The 19,827-nt window shown below is 39.3% G+C and overlaps 1 protein-coding gene and 1 long non-coding RNA gene across 2 annotated transcripts in view; both read left to right on the top strand.

The window, feature by feature from the left end:
• The window catches only part of LOC127530178 (uncharacterized), a 34,361-nt gene extending 33,046 nt beyond the window's left edge, over window positions 1-1,315 (top strand). The window contains exon 2 of the long non-coding RNA XR_007936706.1: window positions 63-1,315. This is a non-coding gene — a long non-coding RNA (uncharacterized LOC127530178). The remainder of the gene's footprint in view (window positions 1-62) is intronic.
• A 3,043-nt stretch (window positions 1,316-4,358) lies between these two features.
• Window positions 4,359-19,827, top strand: part of engase (endo-beta-N-acetylglucosaminidase) — a 58,289-nt gene continuing 42,820 nt past the window's right edge. The window contains exons 1-4 of the mRNA XM_028820052.2: window positions 4,359-4,523; window positions 10,485-10,555; window positions 15,374-15,575; window positions 17,194-17,342. Of these exons, the coding sequence (XP_028675885.1) occupies window positions 4,402-4,523; window positions 10,485-10,555; window positions 15,374-15,575; window positions 17,194-17,342 (544 nt within the window). The 5' untranslated portion in view covers window positions 4,359-4,401. The remainder of the gene's footprint in view (window positions 4,524-10,484; window positions 10,556-15,373; window positions 15,576-17,193; window positions 17,343-19,827) is intronic.

Raw genomic sequence — 19,827 nt, 5'->3', positions numbered from 1 at the left:
AACAGTAAAGGTACGAAGAGAAAATGGAAGACAACTGAAAAAAAGCAGCAACAGACGCACAGTTAATATAACCTGAATGGTAGTCTAGTGTTTGAATGAATGCATATTGTTGTATAGGTTCTGATACAGAGATAAGGTGCTAAAATAATAAGTAATACTTACAGCGTACGGTCCTGTAGTGTTTTCGCCTACGTTTTATATCTTTTTCAGTGATATTTCCATGAACTTTGATATGCAAGGGGTGATCAAAACCTTGTGGATTTGTTCTGTAACTCGCCGCAAGCTCCCAGACTCTCTCTAAAGCAAAGTGTCACAGAGTGGTAGAACTTACTGCAAAATATCTCATGACTCATATTGACATAAAAAAAAATCTCATGAATCGGCAGTTCATTTACAAGCAGTCTAAAGGCCATGACACATTTGATGACTTTTCTAGTATTAGCTTTCATTTATTTAATCTTAATAAGTTGGAGACACTCGGTGGCCCGCTCACACAGTCTCATAATGTGACATACCCGTGACTAACTCCAGTTAATCTGCGACTCGCTCCTCAGACACATTTGATTTTGTCTTTAGTCATAGGGGTGGCTCTGCGTGTGTGAGAGGAGACAAACCAGTGAGTGCTCATCCGTTAGTGTCCTGCATAGAATGCAGTGACAAGGAATAACAAACACCGGGGTTTTGGACCTCAGAAAAAGAAGAGAAGCCTCACAACCTAAACTTCTTTGGGATGTGGGAAAAAAGAACTGGAGCACCTGAGGGAAAACCTCAATAAAATCTTTTTTTTTAAATAAAATTAAACAGTTCAGTGCAGAGCCAAATTGACTGACTTGAGATCAACAGGTCATTCATGAGTTCCTCTTTGTAGAGGAGTCACCTGTCGGGGATTGGTGGGCATTGCGCATTCAGTCCTTCCCTTTTGTGTGTGGATCTGTTGCCACTCAATGCTGGTTATGTAGTAAAAGTCACACCAGGAGGTAAAAGTAGGGGGCGCTCTAAGAGTGGTGTTGCTTCAGCACTGCATTAGTTCCCTTGTGCAGTGGCCACGATTTAGAGCTCCTGAAATCTGTTGAACTTCTGATTTGTTTGTTTGTTTTGTTTGTAATTTTAAATCTTGACCTGTGTGCTCCATTCCTTGTTCTGCTTTTCCTTTAATGACAATCGGCTTGTTTTTCTGGATTCTCTTTGTTTCTTTGCTCTTTATGGAATTATTACTGAATCTTACTGCCTGCTAATGAATACCCTTCTGCCTGCTTATGACCAGGCTTATTGGAAAAACAAAAATGATTTGTTTATTAAAAACCTTTAAAGTTAACCTGTCATGCCTGCTTCATGTGGAATCTTCTACATCAGCAAACCAGCCAAGGTGCCTGTTGCCAAAGCTCCTTTATATTCTGTTTGTAGATCAGTATGTCTGAAAAGGGACAGGGTGCAGTTTAGTTTGTCTTGAGGCTTAACTTGCATTTGGGGTCATTTCTAAGACTTGTTTGGTTTCAGTCAGGATGGAAATCAGCAAAAGAAGTGGCATTTTTGTCTTGAAAGTTCTGAGGGGTCTTAATGTCTACAGAGACAGGTCAGATGTGAGAGGAGGATAAAAACAGCCAAAAACAGAGAGGCCCTTGAAGAAAACCTACTCCAGAGTGCACTCCACCTCAGACTGGGGCGATGGTTCACCTTTCAGCACCACAGTGACCCATGTTGTTCACTAGGTGCTTGTTCTGCATTTAGTGTTTTTAATTACTTTGACAAGATTTATGAGAAGTATAGGACCTTCATAAAGCAATTGTTTTGGGCCATTTAAATAATTAAGTTTGTGTAATACTGTACTGCGAGATTGCATTGGTTTGGACCTGTGCAGAGGAGAGATGCTGGGTATATTGAGAGAAGGGTGCTAAGGATAGAGCTGCCAGGCAAGAGGAGAAGAGGAAGGCCTAAGAGAAGGTTTATGGATGTGGTGAGAGAGGACATGCAGGTGATGGGTGTGACAGAGCAAGATGACAAGGACAGAAAGATATGGAAGAAGATGATCTGCTGTGTTGACTCCTAACGGGAGCAGCTGAAAGAAGAAGAAGAAAATAGTTGATAATAGTAGGGAGTGTATTTGCTGAAAATAAGTTTATTTGATGTAAAATATTACCTTTTGCACTGGAAACACCTGAATAATTCACATAAATGATGCAACTTACTTATTCTTGTTTAGTGAGTACCATTTATCCAGTTGGTTAAATTCAGTTTTGTCAAATTGCACATACAGACGTGGACAAATTTGTTGGTCCCCTTACAGCTCATTGAAAAAGTGCGGTATGCCTCTAGAAAACTGAAGAAATGAAAAAACACGTGTCCCCTCTATACCAGCATGCCTTTGATAAGTCATCGAGTAAAGCAAAACAAGTGTGACAAGAGATGAAGTGTTGCTTATTCTGCAAAGAGATTCTGGACACATTTGTTGGGACCCCTAGAAAAAATCCTAAATAGTTGGATTCTATTGATGTTTCAAACTTAATTCGTATCACACTTGTCTAGAATCGTGCAGTCAGTCATTCAGCTGATTGAAATGGAGAAAAGTCATCCCCCTGCTGTTTGGTGTCATCGCGTACCTCACACTGAACATGGAACAGAGAAAGCAAACGAGAGAAACGTCTGAGGAGATCAGAAAGAAAATGATAGACAAGCTCGTTAAAGGCACAGGCTGCAAACACATTGATGTTCCTCTGACAACAGCTGTAAATATTACAAAGACGTTTAAGATCCACAGGACTGTAGCCAACCTCACTGGATGTGGCCACAGATAGAAAAATCGACAAAAAGCCAAGGACAACCACCAAAGAGATACAAGCTGAACTCCAAGGTCGAGGTCCATCAAAGTCTGATGGCACCATACGTCACTCTTTGAATGACAGTGGGCTCAATGGAAGAAGACCCAGGAGGACTCCAAGTAAAACAAGCCAGACTGTAATTTGCTGAAATGCATATTGACAAGCCACAGTGCTTCTGGGGGAAGATCCTCTGGACAGATGAGACAAAACTGGAGCTTTTTGGCAAGCCTCATCAGCAGGGCCGGATTTATATGAAAAGAGGCCCTAGGCTATTCCACTTATGAGGCCCTTTCACCTTCCATTTTTAAGTTTGTAAATTACATGAGAGATAATAAAATACGTAATACGCATTGATCTTAACCAATACATTTTTATGTTTGTTTATTAGTCATATGCGTAGAATTTCTCCTTATTAGTGTCATTTTAATTTTGCTAACAATTTGAATGTAGGCCCCTCTTGATCTTGAGGCCCTAGGCTGAAGACTAGTTAGCCTATAGGAAAATCCGGCCCTGCTCATCAGCTCTATGTCCACAGATGAAAAAATAAAGATCTAACAGAAAATAACACCATACATACTGTGAAGCACGGAGGAGGCCTGGTTATGTTCTGGGGCTGCTTTGCTGTGTCTGGCAGGGAACAATGAAATCTCAAGACTATCAACACATACTGGAGTGAAATGTACTGCCCAGTGTCAGAAAGCTGGATTCTCCAACAAGATAAGTAACTATAACAAACAGCTTAAAAGCACCCAAGAATGGCTAACAGCAAAACATTGGACTATTTTGAAGTGGCTTTTTATGAGCCCTGATTGGAATCCTATCAAACATCTATGGAAAGAACCTAACAATGCAGTCTGGAGAAGGCCCCCCTTCAAACCTGACAAGGCTGGAGCATTTTGCTGAGGAAAAGCAGGCCAGATGACCTGTGGACAGGTGCAGGAGTCTCATGGAGAGCCCCAGGAATCGCGTGTGTGCAGGCTGTGCAACAAAATAACAGGTTATGGGTCCCATCATTATTGTCCAAACCATTTTTATTTGTATTATTCTTCGAAATATTCTGTTGAACCCAAACTCAACAGCAAAGTCTGATTTTTATTGAATTTGGAATAAATAATGATGAGTGTCAATCACTTTTGTCACTTTCAAGTTATTTCGGAGACAACTAGGCGGTTCTTCTTTATTGGGTAACAACACGTTTGTCTACGTCTGTATTACATGCGCAATCCAATCAAATTAAGTCCATTTAGCAGCACTGGTTTAGGTATGTGTGTATTGCACAGTTCCTAGCTTTTCTTTTACGACGATGATGGAGGTAGCAAAATTTAAAAACAATAAAAGCAGCGCAGTTCAGCAGTCCTCAAAATAAACGCTTCATGAGAATAAACGAGGACGACACAGAATAGACTGATCGATAACGAAGTGAAAGACACTGCCGTGGAGGTAAACATGACCCCACTGAAGGAACCTTTTTGGTCCTAACTACTTGCCGTCGAAGCCAACATGATTGGCTCTTCAGTATCATGTGACAGAGTGAGACGCGTCCGTTTATTCGTCCAAATTGTTAGTGATAGAAGTTAAGTGAAGTATGGCTCCTGGAAAAAGAACTCGTAAAGGGAAGGTTGTTACCAAAACTAAGGAGGGTGAAAGGACTGATGAAGCCGAAAATGAGCGAGAAACTGCGAGACTGAAGAAGACGCACACTGACGAGTAAGTCCCCGAGGTGGCAGGTGGTCGAAGCAGTCGGGACACATTTGAACTTCGTATGCTTCCATTTGTTTTTGCTTCGAATTGATTTTATTTACAAACGTACTGCTGTTGTCTTCGCGGGTTGTTTCGGCTCGGTGTTTTTACGCCGACGTATAAAACATTTCTGTAATTAACGTTGTAGTGGCAGACGGTGAATTTGGTTTAGTGTTAACAAAGACAAATGTGTCAATTGTATTAAATGTTAAAGCTGTGGGTGCTTTCTAGTTGTACCCAGGCAGGCACCTTGTTCAGGCTTGTATTTTTTTATCTTGCTGATTTCATTCTACAAATCTGAATGTGCTGGCTGTGTGAACTGTAGCAAAGTTTTATGAATTCAGAAATGCAGGGATACAGAAGGTACGGGAGTGCTTTGGAACGGCAACTTTTTTTTAAAAAATATCAAAACGTGCCAATGGCCTCTGAGCTTTTGGCACGTTTTACACCCAAAAGATATGTGGCCTCCTTCAGCAGTACAAAATGTTTTCAAACGTGCTTAAGTTCATTTTCCGGATTTCGAATGCGTCTGTCGTTTTTATGACCCCTGGTCTCCTTGTTGCACACTTTAAAAAAAAAAAAAAAAACAAAAAAAAACAAACCAATGGTTCTTTAATGGCGCTTTACTGGATTGTGTAGTTGCTCACATAGCCATTGCTTCACAAAGGGCCGTAATGGCAAGGGTTCTTTGCAAATGAAGTTGATTTTTTTGAGCTTTGGAAAAATTTCCTAATATTTGCAGAAAAACTTCTTCTTTCGGCTGCTCCCATTAAGGGTTGCCACAGCGGATCATCTTCTACCATATGTTTCTGTCCTCGTCATCTTGTTCTCTTACACCCATCACCTGCATGTCTTCTCTCACCACATCCATAAACCTTCTCTTAGGCCTTCCTCTTCTCCTCTTACCTGGCAGCTCTATCCTTAGCACCCTTCTCTCATTTAGCATCTCTCCTCTGCACATGTCCAAACCAATGTAATCTCGCCTCTCTGACTTTGTCTCCCAACGTTCCAACCTGAGCTGACCCTCTAATGTCCTCATTTCTAATCCTGTCCATCCTCGTCACACACAATACAAATCTTAGCATCTTTAACTCTGCCACCTCCAGCTCTGTCTCCTGTGCCACCATCTCCAGCCCACATAACATAGCTGCTCTCACTACTATCCTGTAGACCTTCCCTTTCACTTTTGCTGATACCCGTCTGTCACAAATCACTCCTGACACTCTTCTCTACCCATTCCACCCTGCCAGCACTCTCTTCTTCACCTCTCTTCCACAATCCCCATTACTCCATCTTCGCCAACTCTACTCCCTGCATCCTCACCATACCTCTAACCTCCCTCTCATTTACACACATGTATTCTGTCATGGTGGTCCTACTGACCGTCATTCCTCTCCTCTCTAGAGCATATCTCCAACTCTCCAGGGTCTCCTCAACCTGCTCCCTACTATCGCTACAGATCACAATGTCATCAGCAAACGTTATAGTCCACGGGGACTCCTGTCTAATCTCGTCTGTCACCCTGTCCATCACCATTGCAAATAAGAAAGGGCTCAGAGCCGATCCCTGAAGTAATCCCACTTCCAACTTGAATGCATCTGTCACTCCTACCGCAGACCTCACCACGGTCACACTTCCCTCATACATATCCTATACAACTCTTACGTACTTCTTTGCCACTCCCGACTTCCTCATACAATACCACAGCTCCTCTCTGGTCACCCTGTCATATCCTTTCTCCAGGTCCACAAAGACGCAATGCAACTCCTTCTGGCCTTCTCTAAACTTCTCCATCAACATCCTCCGTGCAAACATCGCATCTGTGGTGCTCTTTCTTGGTATGAAACCATACTGCTGCTCACTAATCATCACCTCACTTCTTAACTGAGCTTCCACTACTCTTTCCCATAACTTCATGCTGTGACTCATCAATTTTATCCCCCTGTAGTTACTACAGTCCTGCACATCCCCCTTATTCTTAAATATCGGGACCAGTACACTTCTCCTCAGGCATCCACTCGCTTTCCAAGATTCCATTAAACAATCTGGTTAAAAACTCCACACCATCTATCCTAAACAGATCTAAATAAATTAAACGTTTTTTCTGGAACCTTCAAATGGATGTCTTTTAGGAACCAGAAGCGGTTCCCGCATGGCTTAACTTAAATATAGGAGTCCCAGAGGCTAACATGATACTGTCTGCACCCTAAGCTTAAAGGGATTTTCACTTTCTATTTCTCTTTAATCCTAATAATTGTATATCATTTCCCCCATCCCTACACCCTTAAATTAAAAATAGTGAAAGGGCTCCTAAGGTTAATAGCCATAGGGGAACTGTTTTTGGTTCCCAGAAGACCCTTCCACATGAATGTTCCAGAAAGAACCTTTTAGTTATATCCTTAACAAGCTCCATGCAGTAAATAACCGTAACTAGTTGTGAAATGCCCCAAGGTCCCTGATTGTAAAAGGACTCTGGCTGCATACAATAACACACATCTACTGTACATCCAGGATTTCTTGATCTGTTATTGTCCTGATAGGTTTGCATGCCATATATTAACGATTTCGGGTTTTTTCAACATATTAGGAAGTTTTTCTGATAACAAACACTTCACATCCAGGGAGCCTGTCCCAAAATGAAATTGTGCTTGGTCAAGCAATGGTTCTATGAATGACCACACAATGCAGTGAAGAACCGTTAAGTGCCATTACTTTTAAGAGTGTAGTGCAGAATTCGTTATCCCCGGTGGTGAGACAAAGCACTTGCTATAGAACCCCGTTTTAATCCTTCCGATATGTAGCATTTTCTCGTTTAACATTTTGGGGATACTGTTTTTTTTGACATTTCAAAAAGCATGAGTCTTTAAGGCTATGTTCACTCGGCAGCTACTGTAAATGAGACATTATCCTGATATAAACTTTACGACTAATCCAAATCTGTCTCATGTTCAAAAACTAATCAAGCAATTTAGCCAGACAGATGCAAACTACAAGATGCCAGTTTCTGCTCGTGCAAATCCATCAGATTGTGGTGGCAAGGAGAAGAATCCAGACACACTCTGTGAGAGCTGTTGATTTGGGTGTGTTTATCAGTGCTGGCGACTCTTCTGTACATTGAAACATTTGACCCAAAGGACTGGAGACAGAACCACTGAGAGTGATGTGGAAGGTTTGAATGCAGAACAGTCACTACAAGAGCTGTGCAGATACTTTCTGAAATGGCTTGTTTTTTTCTAATTACACTTCTCTTAAAATCAAATTGACAAATTCCTGTATTTAACATTGCCTCTTTTGGAAACTTCATGGGTGTTTTTTTTTTTACATTTTTTTTTTTATTTCAAAGCCGTTTGCCTCACCACTGAAGTCCAAAACGATTTAAACAAACGTGTAGAGTCTAACTTAAATCTGTACTTTGCTTAGTCAGTTTGTTTCAGTTTGGGGGAAATTAAATGAATGTAAAACCCCCCTGTAACTTTCTGAGAATACTGTGACTTTGTTTTTTTTGTTTGTTTTTAAAAAAGCATTTTAAAAGGTGTATTTATCAGAACTCTCTTGCAGGTGTTTTGTATTGCTTCAAGATGGGAGACCCCTTTGGAGGTCTGAAACCTGAATGTGCATCGTATCAGAAGGACCTAGGAGTCCTAGTAGACTTGTCAGTTTCGAGAACTGAACAAGGCAGCTAACAGAATGTCAGGTCATATAGCGCCCTTGATGTGCAGACTATGAGTCAAGAGGGGGTTATACTGAAGCTTTATAATGCATGGGTGAGGCCTCATTTGGAGTCCTGTGTACAGCTTTGGCCTCTGGGCTACCAAAAAAGACATAGCGGTGCTAGAGAAAGTCCAGAGAAGAGCAACTAGGCTGATTCCAGGACTGCAGGGGATCAGTGATGAGGAAAGATTAGAGGAGTTGAAGCTTTACAGTGTATGTAAAGGGACAGGATTGAAGGGTTTACAGTGAAGAAAGAAAGGAGTCCACTGGATCCCAGTTGTTACTGTAGATTACGTTATGTAACAAGAACACGGGGAAATAGTTGGAAACTTAACAGCAGATATTGCACAAATGTTAGTTTTTCTTCAAGCAAAGAATCACAGTAGTGTTGGACTGCTGGCAACATTTTTTGCTTCATTATTAATGCTAGTATTGGGACATTGGCACCAGTACCGAAGCAAAACATATATTCCTCCTCCCTGCCTCACTTCAGCTTTCCTGGTGCGCCGCACAATCGCGCTCTACCCGTTGAAAGAGCACCTTTGGAGTTTTGGGTCCTTCTTGTGCTTCAAGCATTTTCCCCATGTGGGGTATCCTGCACAGTGGAGAGCGGAAGAACAACGAGCTGAGGACAAGGTCTTTGAAAACTACCGATTACTTTCGGTATCGAAATGTTGAAATGCTGGTACCTCTTTTTTAAAAAGGGCTTTACAGTACTTTATCAATACTGGTACACTGTGCAGCCCTACCCTCGCCTCATGGAATAAACGCTTGGGGGGGTCTCCAAAACTTGACTTGTTGTTTTGAACAATCTAGGTGAATATGATGAGTGAGCTTGTTTGGTGAAATGTCCTGTTTTCATCACAGCCTTGCAAATCGGCCCCCCCAAAATTGCCACATCCTGGAAATGAACTGTATTTGAGGATGGGGGATTGGAATGAATTTGTTCATTTTGGTGTATTCTTTGTGTAACACTGCCATCTGCAGACCTTCTATGGTACTGGAAGTTTTAATCAACAAGTCCCAGCTCTCTCTGTCAAACTGCCTTCAATAACTTTTTTTTCCCCCTTTTATTCAGCCAACAAAATCAAATTGTTAGTTGATTGCAATATTTAGCAATTTCCAACACATTGTGTTTCTGGTGACTTCCTTCTTTGATGAAAAATTGGTGGCATAAGACGGTGAGTTGAGCATGGTAAGAAAATTGATGCATAAGCTATAATTAAAAAGGGAGTCAGACATGTTAAAGGTGATATACTGTGCAGTAATTAACAAGAAGGTATTTTTTCCACTTTAGATGTAGCTGCGAATTTCAGAGACTCCGTTAGTGAAGTCCTGCATCCCACTCTGCCAGGTTCCTAGTGCTTTTTGTTTGGTGCAGTGCCCGACTCTTTGCAATCCTTGCAGTTCACAGTCCTCCCTATATTTCCACATTATATTCGGTGTGTCTAATGAGACACTAATTGACGTGACTGAAGGTGATCGGAGACTGTCTAACCAGAAGACTCCTCTTAATGTAAGAAACATGAGATACCCAAAGGCTTAACTGGGAAATTGGAATGGCTGGCTCTGTTCTGGGCAGTAGCCTGGGCAATCCAGATAAATTGCTGGCTATCATAATGTCTCTGCATGACACCCTGTTTTAGTCTTGGGGAGAACGTACTAAAATTTTGGTAGTGGACAGGTGAAATTCGCTGCTGAGGAGGCTTCGCTTACAAGGTTTCTTTTTTTAAAATCACCCAGAGTTTCCTCTAGTCCAGCGAAGTTTTGGAATTGCAGTGTCCCTTTTTTAATAATGTGTAGAATTATTACTTTGTGTATGTCTAATACATGTATGAAAAGGTTGGGGGAGGGGGACTGAACAAAAGACAATACACTGAAGGAAAATGAGCTGAATTTATTCATAATTTAAGAGGTCAGTAAATGAATTTAACTGAAACTTAATGATTATTATTTACAGAACTTTGCTGTTAAAATGACTGCCCCTACTTTGACCACTGCTTTCATAAGGAGCTGGAATATAAAAGTGTGCATAAGAAAGTATCTATCTATCTAAGCTTACAAAACAAATCTTTGCTTTTTGTGTATACAGTAATTATAATAATTTACATCTTTGTGAAATATGGTGTGCATTTGGCGCCCTCTGCTGTTCACGGCTTTGTAATGCCCAAGGATTACATCTCCGAAAGGTAAAGAGTGACCTTTTCTTTTCCTTAGCTCTGCTCCTGCTGTTTACGATGGGGAAATCATCTGTGAAGTTGTCAAGTATGATTCTTCACCCCTTCCAAGTGAGTACAGTAAAAAAAAAAAAAAAGGGGGGGGGCGGGCTGTCTTCTGGAAAATCAACATGGCTAAGCAGAATCCACGATGAGACAAAAAGACTTGCTCTTAGACAAAACCTGTACTCCCGTAACACAATGAAATTTTTATCCAGCTTAATTGAAAAGAAAATGCTATATCAGTGGTCTTAGATGAAATTACACTTTGGCTGGTACTTGAAACTTTGTGCGTGCCAATGACGATATCCTTATCTCCGTGCACTCCTGCTGCCTGATGGGAATTGTATTCCCAGCAACTGCGCTGGCTTTTTGCGTCGTCCCCCTCCCATTATAACCCCTCTTCCTGATATAACATATAGCCGATTATTTTAAGTTGTAACAAAGGCAAGTCACATGCAAAAATTCTTAAATTGGTTCAGTTGTTTTTGTGTGATTGTAAGCTGTTTCTTTGCTCACTAATTTTATTTATATGGATGTAAAGGCTGTCATTGCCCACATTAAAGGAGCCCAGTCTCCTAAGAAAAATGAGTCTGCTCTGCCCTTTCTTCTGCAGTACCCCTGTTACGAGACCAGTCCAGTCTGTCATTGATGTGGACCCCCCAAGTACATGCAGCAGTGCATCGAATCCACTCTGAGAATCAGGACTGGATGTAGGGGCACCAAAAGTCAATGAGCAGTTCCTTGGTTTTGCTGATGCTGAATTGTAGACAGTTCTTGGAGTTCTCCATCTGACGTGACCTTGCGGTTTGTAAGGTGAAGAGAAAAAATAACATGACTGCCCCTTGTGGTGCTCCTTTCAAATGTTAATGCCTTTCAATGTAAACCCGTGGTACATCAGGGCAGACCAGACTTCAAATTTTACTCCCACCTACAATCCTGTTATCAGACAGATAGCAGCTCTCCTATCATCCCAGCCAGAAGTTCTTACGTTTGGGGGATTGTTCATTATATTTTTTTGAGCTTCTATAACGAAGCATTTTACTACAATTTACATGGTGTGTGTAATTATATAAGACAAATACAATTTGATTTCAACGTGTATATTTCTTGCTGCACTCATCCGAGGGTTGCTCCTAACACAAAGGAACGTAAGAGGAAAGGACTTATGCATCACTCTAAGCATGCCAATGTCCTCTAAAATTATATTACACTTGTGACCAGTGAACAAATCAAGGGTGACAATTAGCATTTGTTGGGGGTAAAAGCTGGATCACCCCATTTAATATATTTAGAAAATAAAAACCGTGCCATGGGCACAACCAAAATACAATTTCTCAGCCATCTGTGGTGGGTGCATGAGCGCTTCTCCGAATAAACGCCATCCCTGTGCTGACGCTCGTTTTTAGTGCATCTAGGGTGGAAGGGGCGTGGCCAGCCTGAGGCATGGTAGGCGGAGCAAAGCCACATCGAGTGGTCTGTTTGTCAGCACTGCAGTGCTAGTGCTTATCGTAACAAGAGCTGGTCAGGTGGTCCCTAGGCACACATCTCAATGCGGACTTATAGGTACATTATAATGATTCAGTATTTCTTTGCTATAAGTTATCACCGAAGCTCCAAACAGGCTCTCCATTGTGGTTTGAAGCAGTCAATTTTGGCCTGAGACTTAAAAACAAGAGATTATCCCTCTTGTATGCTTTTTTAAGTAATTTAAACTAAAATTACGTCACAGGCCATCCACAGCCAACAACACACACATCGGTTGATGTCATTTTAACGTCACTTGAATTGGAATCGGAAGTCAGTGAAAGCAAGCTTGTTTGGGCTACGTGAGTTTGTAACGTGCTGGTATAAAACACATTTCAGTGTGGTCCACTCATGCAGGGTACATTCTGTTATCACTTATTTCTGTATGTGACTCACTGCTACAAAAATATTTCAAAATCAAGATACCTTTTTGTCACTGCACAATACAATGAAATATCTTTTGGAGAAAGCCTATAAAAAGTCTTAAATAAAATAAATCCTATGCCTTTACTTACTTTATATAAAAGTAAATAATAAGGAAAAAAAATTGATAACTGACCCTACGAAGTCACTGCTTCAGCTTTCAAATCAATTAACCAAGTCAACCCGCAAGCACCCGAATCTCACGCCATGTCTGCCTTTTCAAATCTGCGGAGTTTTGCTCCAGTCTGTGTCGGTTCTAGTATTCAAGTCTTTTGGCGGCCCCTGCTGGCCGTTTGTATGAAGTGCGCTTTTGAGCACGTTTTTTTGTTTTGTTTTTTTAAACATTTTTTTATTTGCTGTCCACGAGACTGGCTTCACGTCGCATTAGGCGGGAAGTTCAGTTTAGGAGCTCCGTGCGATGTTTTCAGTGCCGTGGCGGCCCTCCGGAAAGTGGTTTTCGCCAAGAGGCATGTTTATGTTTTGAAAGCTAGAGAAGCAAGAGAGGCAGAGTGAGTTTGGAAGTATGAGCTGATAGCGCCTTGCCGCAGCCGCCACACGCCGGACCACCTGGATTGGGACCCGAGTGCCGTGGGTGACGCCTCAGCACCACACTGGAACAGTTTGACAGTGGCTGGAGTGCCAATCCTGCTACCAACCTCCCATGTTTCCCAGTAAGTTGGAGGTCCTGCTTGCAGGCAGGACGGAGGAATTGCGGGTTAAGACCTGCGTTTGTTGTTCAGGAGAGGCGGACGCATGCGCTATCGCTGCTTGTTGTAATTTTAACATTCGTTCTAAGTTCAGTTCGCTCATAACGAACATGCGCATTTAAAGGTTGACATGTTTGTGTAAAGCTGCTGCTGTTTAAATATTGTAAATTTAACATGTTTATTATATTCTTGGCTTTTGATGCAATGAAGTATTAACTGGTTTCTGTGTAGTGTGTTGTAATCATATGAAATGTATTTCGATTCTGTTGGGTCATATTCTAGCCCAGGGGTAGGCAACGTCGGTCCTGGAGTGCCACAGTATGTGCAGGTTTTTGTTCCAACCCAGTTCCTTAACGAGAACTCAATTATTGCTGATGAAGCACATATTGCTTAAGTGACATTTTAATGCTTCATTTTAGTGGTCTCGCTTGTTAAGGTTCTCCAACCTTAATTGCTTATTTCAATCTTAAACTGCTGCATTCAGTGTTTTAATTGCTCCTTATTAGCAATAAGATGTAAAACAGGGGTAGGCAATGTCGGTCCTGGTGAGCCGCAGTGGCTACAGGTTTTCATTCCAACCCAATTGCTTAATTAGAAACCAATCATTGCCAATCTCAGACCTTATTTAATTTTATGGCTTGTTAGTCTGTGCAATGTAAGGCTTTTATATCGTAGATTTTTTTCCTTTCCAAGGATATCATCCAAATGATTTGAAGCCTGAAACAGATCATTTTCAGTCTGTCACATTTTTCTATTAAGTGTTTTATTAAATCAAACCGTGCATGATGAACACACACAGATGTAATTGGAAAAAAGCTAGCTGGAGAACTGCTGGCTGCTTTGTCTTTTACATCTTATTGCTAATAAGGAGCAATTAAAACACAATGCAGCAGTTTAAGATTGAAATAAGCAATTAAGGTTGGAGAACCTTAACAAGCGAGACCACTAAAATGAAGCATTAAAATGTCACTTAAGCAATATGTGCTTCATCAGCAATAATTGAGTTCTCGTTAAGGAACTGGGTTGGAACGAAAACCTGCACATACTGTGGCACTCCAGGACCGACGTTGCCTACCCCTGTTCTAGCCTGCCTAATCCAGACGAGTGTTGTTGGGGACGTATCTGGAACCTGTCCTAAACTTTATTCTGCTAATCTCTCTCTCCCTCTCTAATGTTAATGCATAAGACTTAAAGATCTTTGCCCGTTTTATAATTTTATTTTTTTGGTCTGTGAGAGGCATGTTGTCAGTTTTATCTCTTTCCAGTCAGATTGGGTGCACATTTGTCTCCGGTGCCTTATTATATAGAGAGATTCACTCGAAAGAGGCCCCGAATATTCTGTTGCAACTTCCATTAGAATGAAGCATTCTGAAGCAAAAAAACCTTGAATGGTTTTTTTTTTTTTTTGAACCTCAGGAATGTTGATCTGTTCAGGTCCCCAAAACATTTTAACTGTGCTCTTATAAATGAGATAATCATCAATTTTGAAAATGTCTATTGCACAATGAGAGCAGCAACAAGCCGTGTAATTAAAGAATGGGTTTAATTAACAACAAGAATCGGCGCTTAATAGTGAAATTGGTTGGAGTTTGAGGCCCTGACTTAGTTGGTCTTCTGTTAGCTCACTCGCTTCACATTTCATTTCTGTTTAAGGAAAGCAATGAAGTAATTCATAGGAACAATGAAGAAATTCTGGGGGACAAATCTTAAACAAGTCAAATCAAAATTAATTCCATAGAAGTTAATTAGCAACAAAAACTGGTCACTAATTAAGAAAAGGGTTAGAATGAAAACCTGCAGGACTGGAGTTTGAGATCCTTGTTCTAGTCTGTCTCATTGTCACAAACTGTTTTCAACCTTTAAAGAACTCTGCTTGACTATGTGCTCCTAATTTTTCTGCCATATATTAAAAGTGCCTGGCAATGTGAATGATCGATCTGTCCATTTTTGAGTCCATTTAATATAATTGGGAGTTGTCTGAGCTAGAACTAAATCCTACTGGGGACCAGCTCTGGAGAGGGCACTAGTTTGTTAGTATGAATAATATCATTCTCATAAAGATCATGTTATTTAACTCCAAAAGCCAGCCAGTTTCAGGTGAGTGAAGAAAATTGTTATTTACACTTATTTCCATTTACAAAGGAACTGTACACAATGTTTTATTTATTTATTTAAAGTTTTGTATACTGCATACGTTTCTGTTTTGTTTTAACTTTGTTATTTTGTTCACCAGGAAGGTATTATGATTTAGACACCACAGAGCCAATCAGCTTTAGTCTAAAGTCACTGGAGGAGCTACAGTCATGGAGTCCCACAGATGCTGATAAATTTAATGTCGCTTCAGTACCACTGGCCAGCCGTCAGCCTCCTCTCTGTAGCAGCCAACATAGGACATTAGTTTGCCATGACTTCATGGGTGGTTACGTGGAGGACAGGTTAGATGGTGTATTTTAATGTACATGTACATTTTGTTCAATGCAATTCACTAACAGCTGCGATTTTACTGCTTTATAGTTTAACAGCAATCACGTACATTTGTAGACTGTTATAATGTTGTAGTTAGTCTTGGAATCAATTATCTTTCATATGGCCTGTTTCTATCTGTCGGATCAGGTCCTGTTATTTTTTTGTTCTTCATTATAGCTAGATTTTAACATTCTGTTGCAAGTCATCCGTTATTAGGTTTAAATATAACTTTGCAAGTAACGGGCAAAGCATTGGCATGAACTTTGTTTTACTGTTTCATTTACTTGCATTTTGACCAAGTGCCTTGTGTATCAAAAATGTATACAGTCATGGCCAAAAGTTTTGAGAATGACCCAAGTGTTGGTTTTTACAAAGTTTGTTGCGTCAATGTTTTTAGATCTTTTTGTCAGATGTTTCTATGGTATACTGAAGTAGAATTATAAGCATTTCATAAGTTTCAAAGGCTTTTATTGACAGCTACATTAAGGTTATGCACAGAGTCAATATTTGCAGTGTTGGCCCTTCTTTCTTTTTCAAGACCTCTGCAATTCGCCCTAGCATGCTGTCCATCTTGCAGAATCAATGCTTGGAATTTGTCAGGATTTGTGGGTTTTTGGTTGTCCACCCTCCTCTTGAGGATTGACCACAAGTTCTCAATGGGATTAAAGTCTGAGGATTGTCCTGGCCATGGACCCCAAACTTCAATGTTTTTGTTCCCCGAGCGACTTAGTTGTCACTTTTGCCTTATGGTACTGGTGCTCCATCATGCTGGGTCAGGCATTGTTGGTCACCAGACTGTTCTTGGATGGCTGCTAGAAGTTGCTCTCGGAGGATGTTATGAAATGCTTGTAGTTCTACTTCAATATACCATAGAAACATTTGACAAACAGATCTAAAAACACTGAAGCAGCAAACTTTGTGAAAAACAATACTTGTGTCATTTTGAAAATTTTTGGTCACGACTGTATATTAAGCTATTAGTTATCCTTTTGTTCATAATATTTTTTATATCGGTATATAAAATATTGTATGAGGGCTCTAGTCCATTTTTATGCTACAAGACTGGGTCTGTATTTCTTCTTACAAGGTTGCATTTATGTGTCATTATCTCTGAGTGGAACTCCGTTCTGGACTTGATGATTTAAATCCATTTGTTAATCTCTGAGAATAATATTCCTCAGTGTGAATCTATCAGTTATTCACTTAATTTAGCACTCAATGATGCCATCAGTTGCCTCAGAGCCATTGCTAGTTCTTCGGGAAGTTTTTTTTTCTCCCTTCCAAGTAGACTTGGAAAAAGCAGTACAGTATTCAGTAGCTTGGCACTTATAAATGAGAAAATGTCAAACATTAAGGAAGTAAGATTTAGACTTTGTTATATTGCTTTTTATTTAGTCGGATAGATATTTCAGCCAACTAATCTAATACTGTAAATTTCTGTGCTTCATTTTATGCCTTATGACGTCATATTATTTGTATGTATAAATACGATTGCTTGGTTTCTTTTCACATGCATAGGAATTGCTTTGAAATGTTCCTTTGTTTTATTGTTGTTCAGTTCTTTTTAATGCATTGTTTTTTTTGTAGGTTTATCCAGGGTGCAGAGGCAGAGACTGTATATACCTTCTACCATTGGCAGTACATTGACATATTTGTTTACTTCAGTCATCATATGGTAACTGTTCCACCTGTCTGTTGGACAAATGCAGCACACAGACATGGTGTTTCTATTTTGGGTGAGCAAAATTTGTATGTTAATCTTTTTTTTTTACTGTGTATAATCATAAACAAATTTTTCTACCGATGCAAAAAGTCAGTGTGCATTTAATTTAATCTCTGAAACATGAGGTTTGATATTGAGAGGCATTGAATGACATATTTACGCTGGATTTAATGGCTTGGTGGAACAATAAAATCATAGTTCACATTTTTGTCATGGGTTGATGGTTGAGCAGCATTGATCTGAATTTGTAGTGGTTCAAAAAATAGATGTACTGTTCACCTAAACAATGACCAACTGCTATGGATTTCCAGCTGGATAGGGGATGCTCTGGAAATGTTGTAAACTGGAAATGCATTTTTTTTTGAAGCTGCTTTCATACCATCTCTGTTTTACTTCAGACCAGTGGCAGATCTTGGCTTGTAGCTTTTTTGTTGAAGAGTGCTGTGATTGATAAGATTTCACTCTGGGCAATTTTTATTCTTCTGTTTTAATGCTGTAATTTTTTTTATTTTGATCTTGTGTATACGGACATTCTAGTAGGAATTTTTCATGTTGGTTTGAATCACTGGCTCTATTCTTCTTGAGAAGGCATGCCGTAGATTGGGATTATTAAATAAGTACTGTATAGGGAATCCTGCTTTAAAATCAGTGTGTGCTGTTATATGTATGTATGGATCAAGGCATAGCCTCTGAACCCAAAGTCATATTGAAGTCACATTGCCCAATAAATAATGTAAATAGCCCTAACATGCTATCAAGGAACTGAAATATTGTGAGAATATGTTTCCATATAGCCAAGATTTGCCTAATGTGTTCCAATTATAAAACATTCTCCTGTTCTTAGTTAAAGCATTGTAGGACTTGTATATGGTTTAATATAATATTCATAAAGAAACACCACTGTGTTGTTGCAAGTTTTTTTTTTTTTTTTTTTCTTTTGTGGAAAAATAAAAATGATCACAATCAGGAATTAAACATCAAAATAAAATAGTGTCATCATCCCTACCACGGAGCAACTAAAGCCAAACTGACCAATCCGATGTCTTGGAGGGACCTGGCAGACAGGGTGATTTTGTAGAAGATTAACAAGCAAAAATGACCGATTCAAAAGCTAAAGGGGAAGCTATCTGGGAAATTTTCCTTGTGCCTTTACCAAATATTTTGATTTTCATTTTCACACATATATTATTCATCTTTGGTGGAAATAGAACAAATAGTTCTTTTTCTGCATGAAAAAGGGCTGGCAGCTGTAAAACTATTTGTCCCAAGAGCTAATCTTTTATAGCACTGTAACAGCGTCTAAATAATAACAAAGTTTGTTTAAAAGTGGAAATGTGCCATTATACTGAAATAAAAGTTAATTTTACACAGAAAATGAAGCTATGCACACAATATATGTAAATGATGTACTAACTAAATAAAATGATTATATGACTTTGCCCTTAAATGTACTGATTTCATAGAGAACCTATTTTTACTTTTTGGGTTGACGCTTATTTGAAATAGTTTTCCTATCTTTGTTTTTTTTTTTTTTTTTTTTTTCTCTATATAAAATTATATGTATTTTTAATTGTTTGGGATTTTTTCAGGTTATTTGCTGTTTATACCTCAAGTCTGTTTTTTCATTATTTTCCAAAATCTGACCGGTGTTCTACCTGTTTTTGAATGTTTTGATAACTAAAATGATATATTTTTTTATTTATTTATTTTCTTAAATATTCTTATTTAGCACAATGATAATTTGTGTTGAATACATAAAGAACAGATAGCTCTATATAGGCTATAACAATCACAATTAAGTTTTCTGGTCATTAAAAATGAAGTATACTTGTATTTTGTGTCTTCTTAATGAAAAATCTGAACTTGTATTCTGTTTATCAGTTTCTCTGGCATAGCTGAAGAGTGTGCTGGGTCAAACTTAACCTGCAGTTTTTACCTGTATGAAGTCTTATGTTTTTATTTTTTATTAGTTTTATTATTATTACATATCACATTAAAATGGGTGAGACACAGTTCAATCAAATGTGCAATCAACACCATTTCCACCAAAAATCACTAATTTATTACATCTCTGCATTATTTCCCCCTTCAGTTTGGAAAGATAGGTGCAGAGAGCCCAGTATGATGTAGTATTTCATAAATAATGAAGCATCAAAAAGATAAATGTCGCTCCCAGTTTAGACTGTCCATAAGGTCTTTCAATATTCTAAAAAAGTATTGGAGTTTTCCTCCCATAGAAAATTATTTATTTTTTTTTTCCCTAAATTTAGGAAAAATAAGTCACCCTTTACCACTGAATTATAGAGGGAGGGTTAGAATTGCCATATTTTCCACTGCTATTATGGTAAGGAGCAGAAGAGTGAGAATTTGATTCATTTAGTAGCAGCTAAGAGGATATTTTCAACTCCAATGGGTTCTGTGTTGTGGTGTTTGGTAACTGAATGAAAGTAAATTTAATGTTGGCTAATACACATAAAATTCTTGTGGAATTTTATTTT

The sequence above is a fragment of the Erpetoichthys calabaricus genome, chromosome 14 (genome assembly GCF_900747795.2).
Source record: "Erpetoichthys calabaricus chromosome 14, fErpCal1.3, whole genome shotgun sequence".
In the NCBI taxonomy this organism is placed as follows: Eukaryota; Metazoa; Chordata; class Cladistia; order Polypteriformes; family Polypteridae; genus Erpetoichthys; species Erpetoichthys calabaricus.
This window is presented reverse-complemented; position numbering and strand designations above follow the sequence as displayed.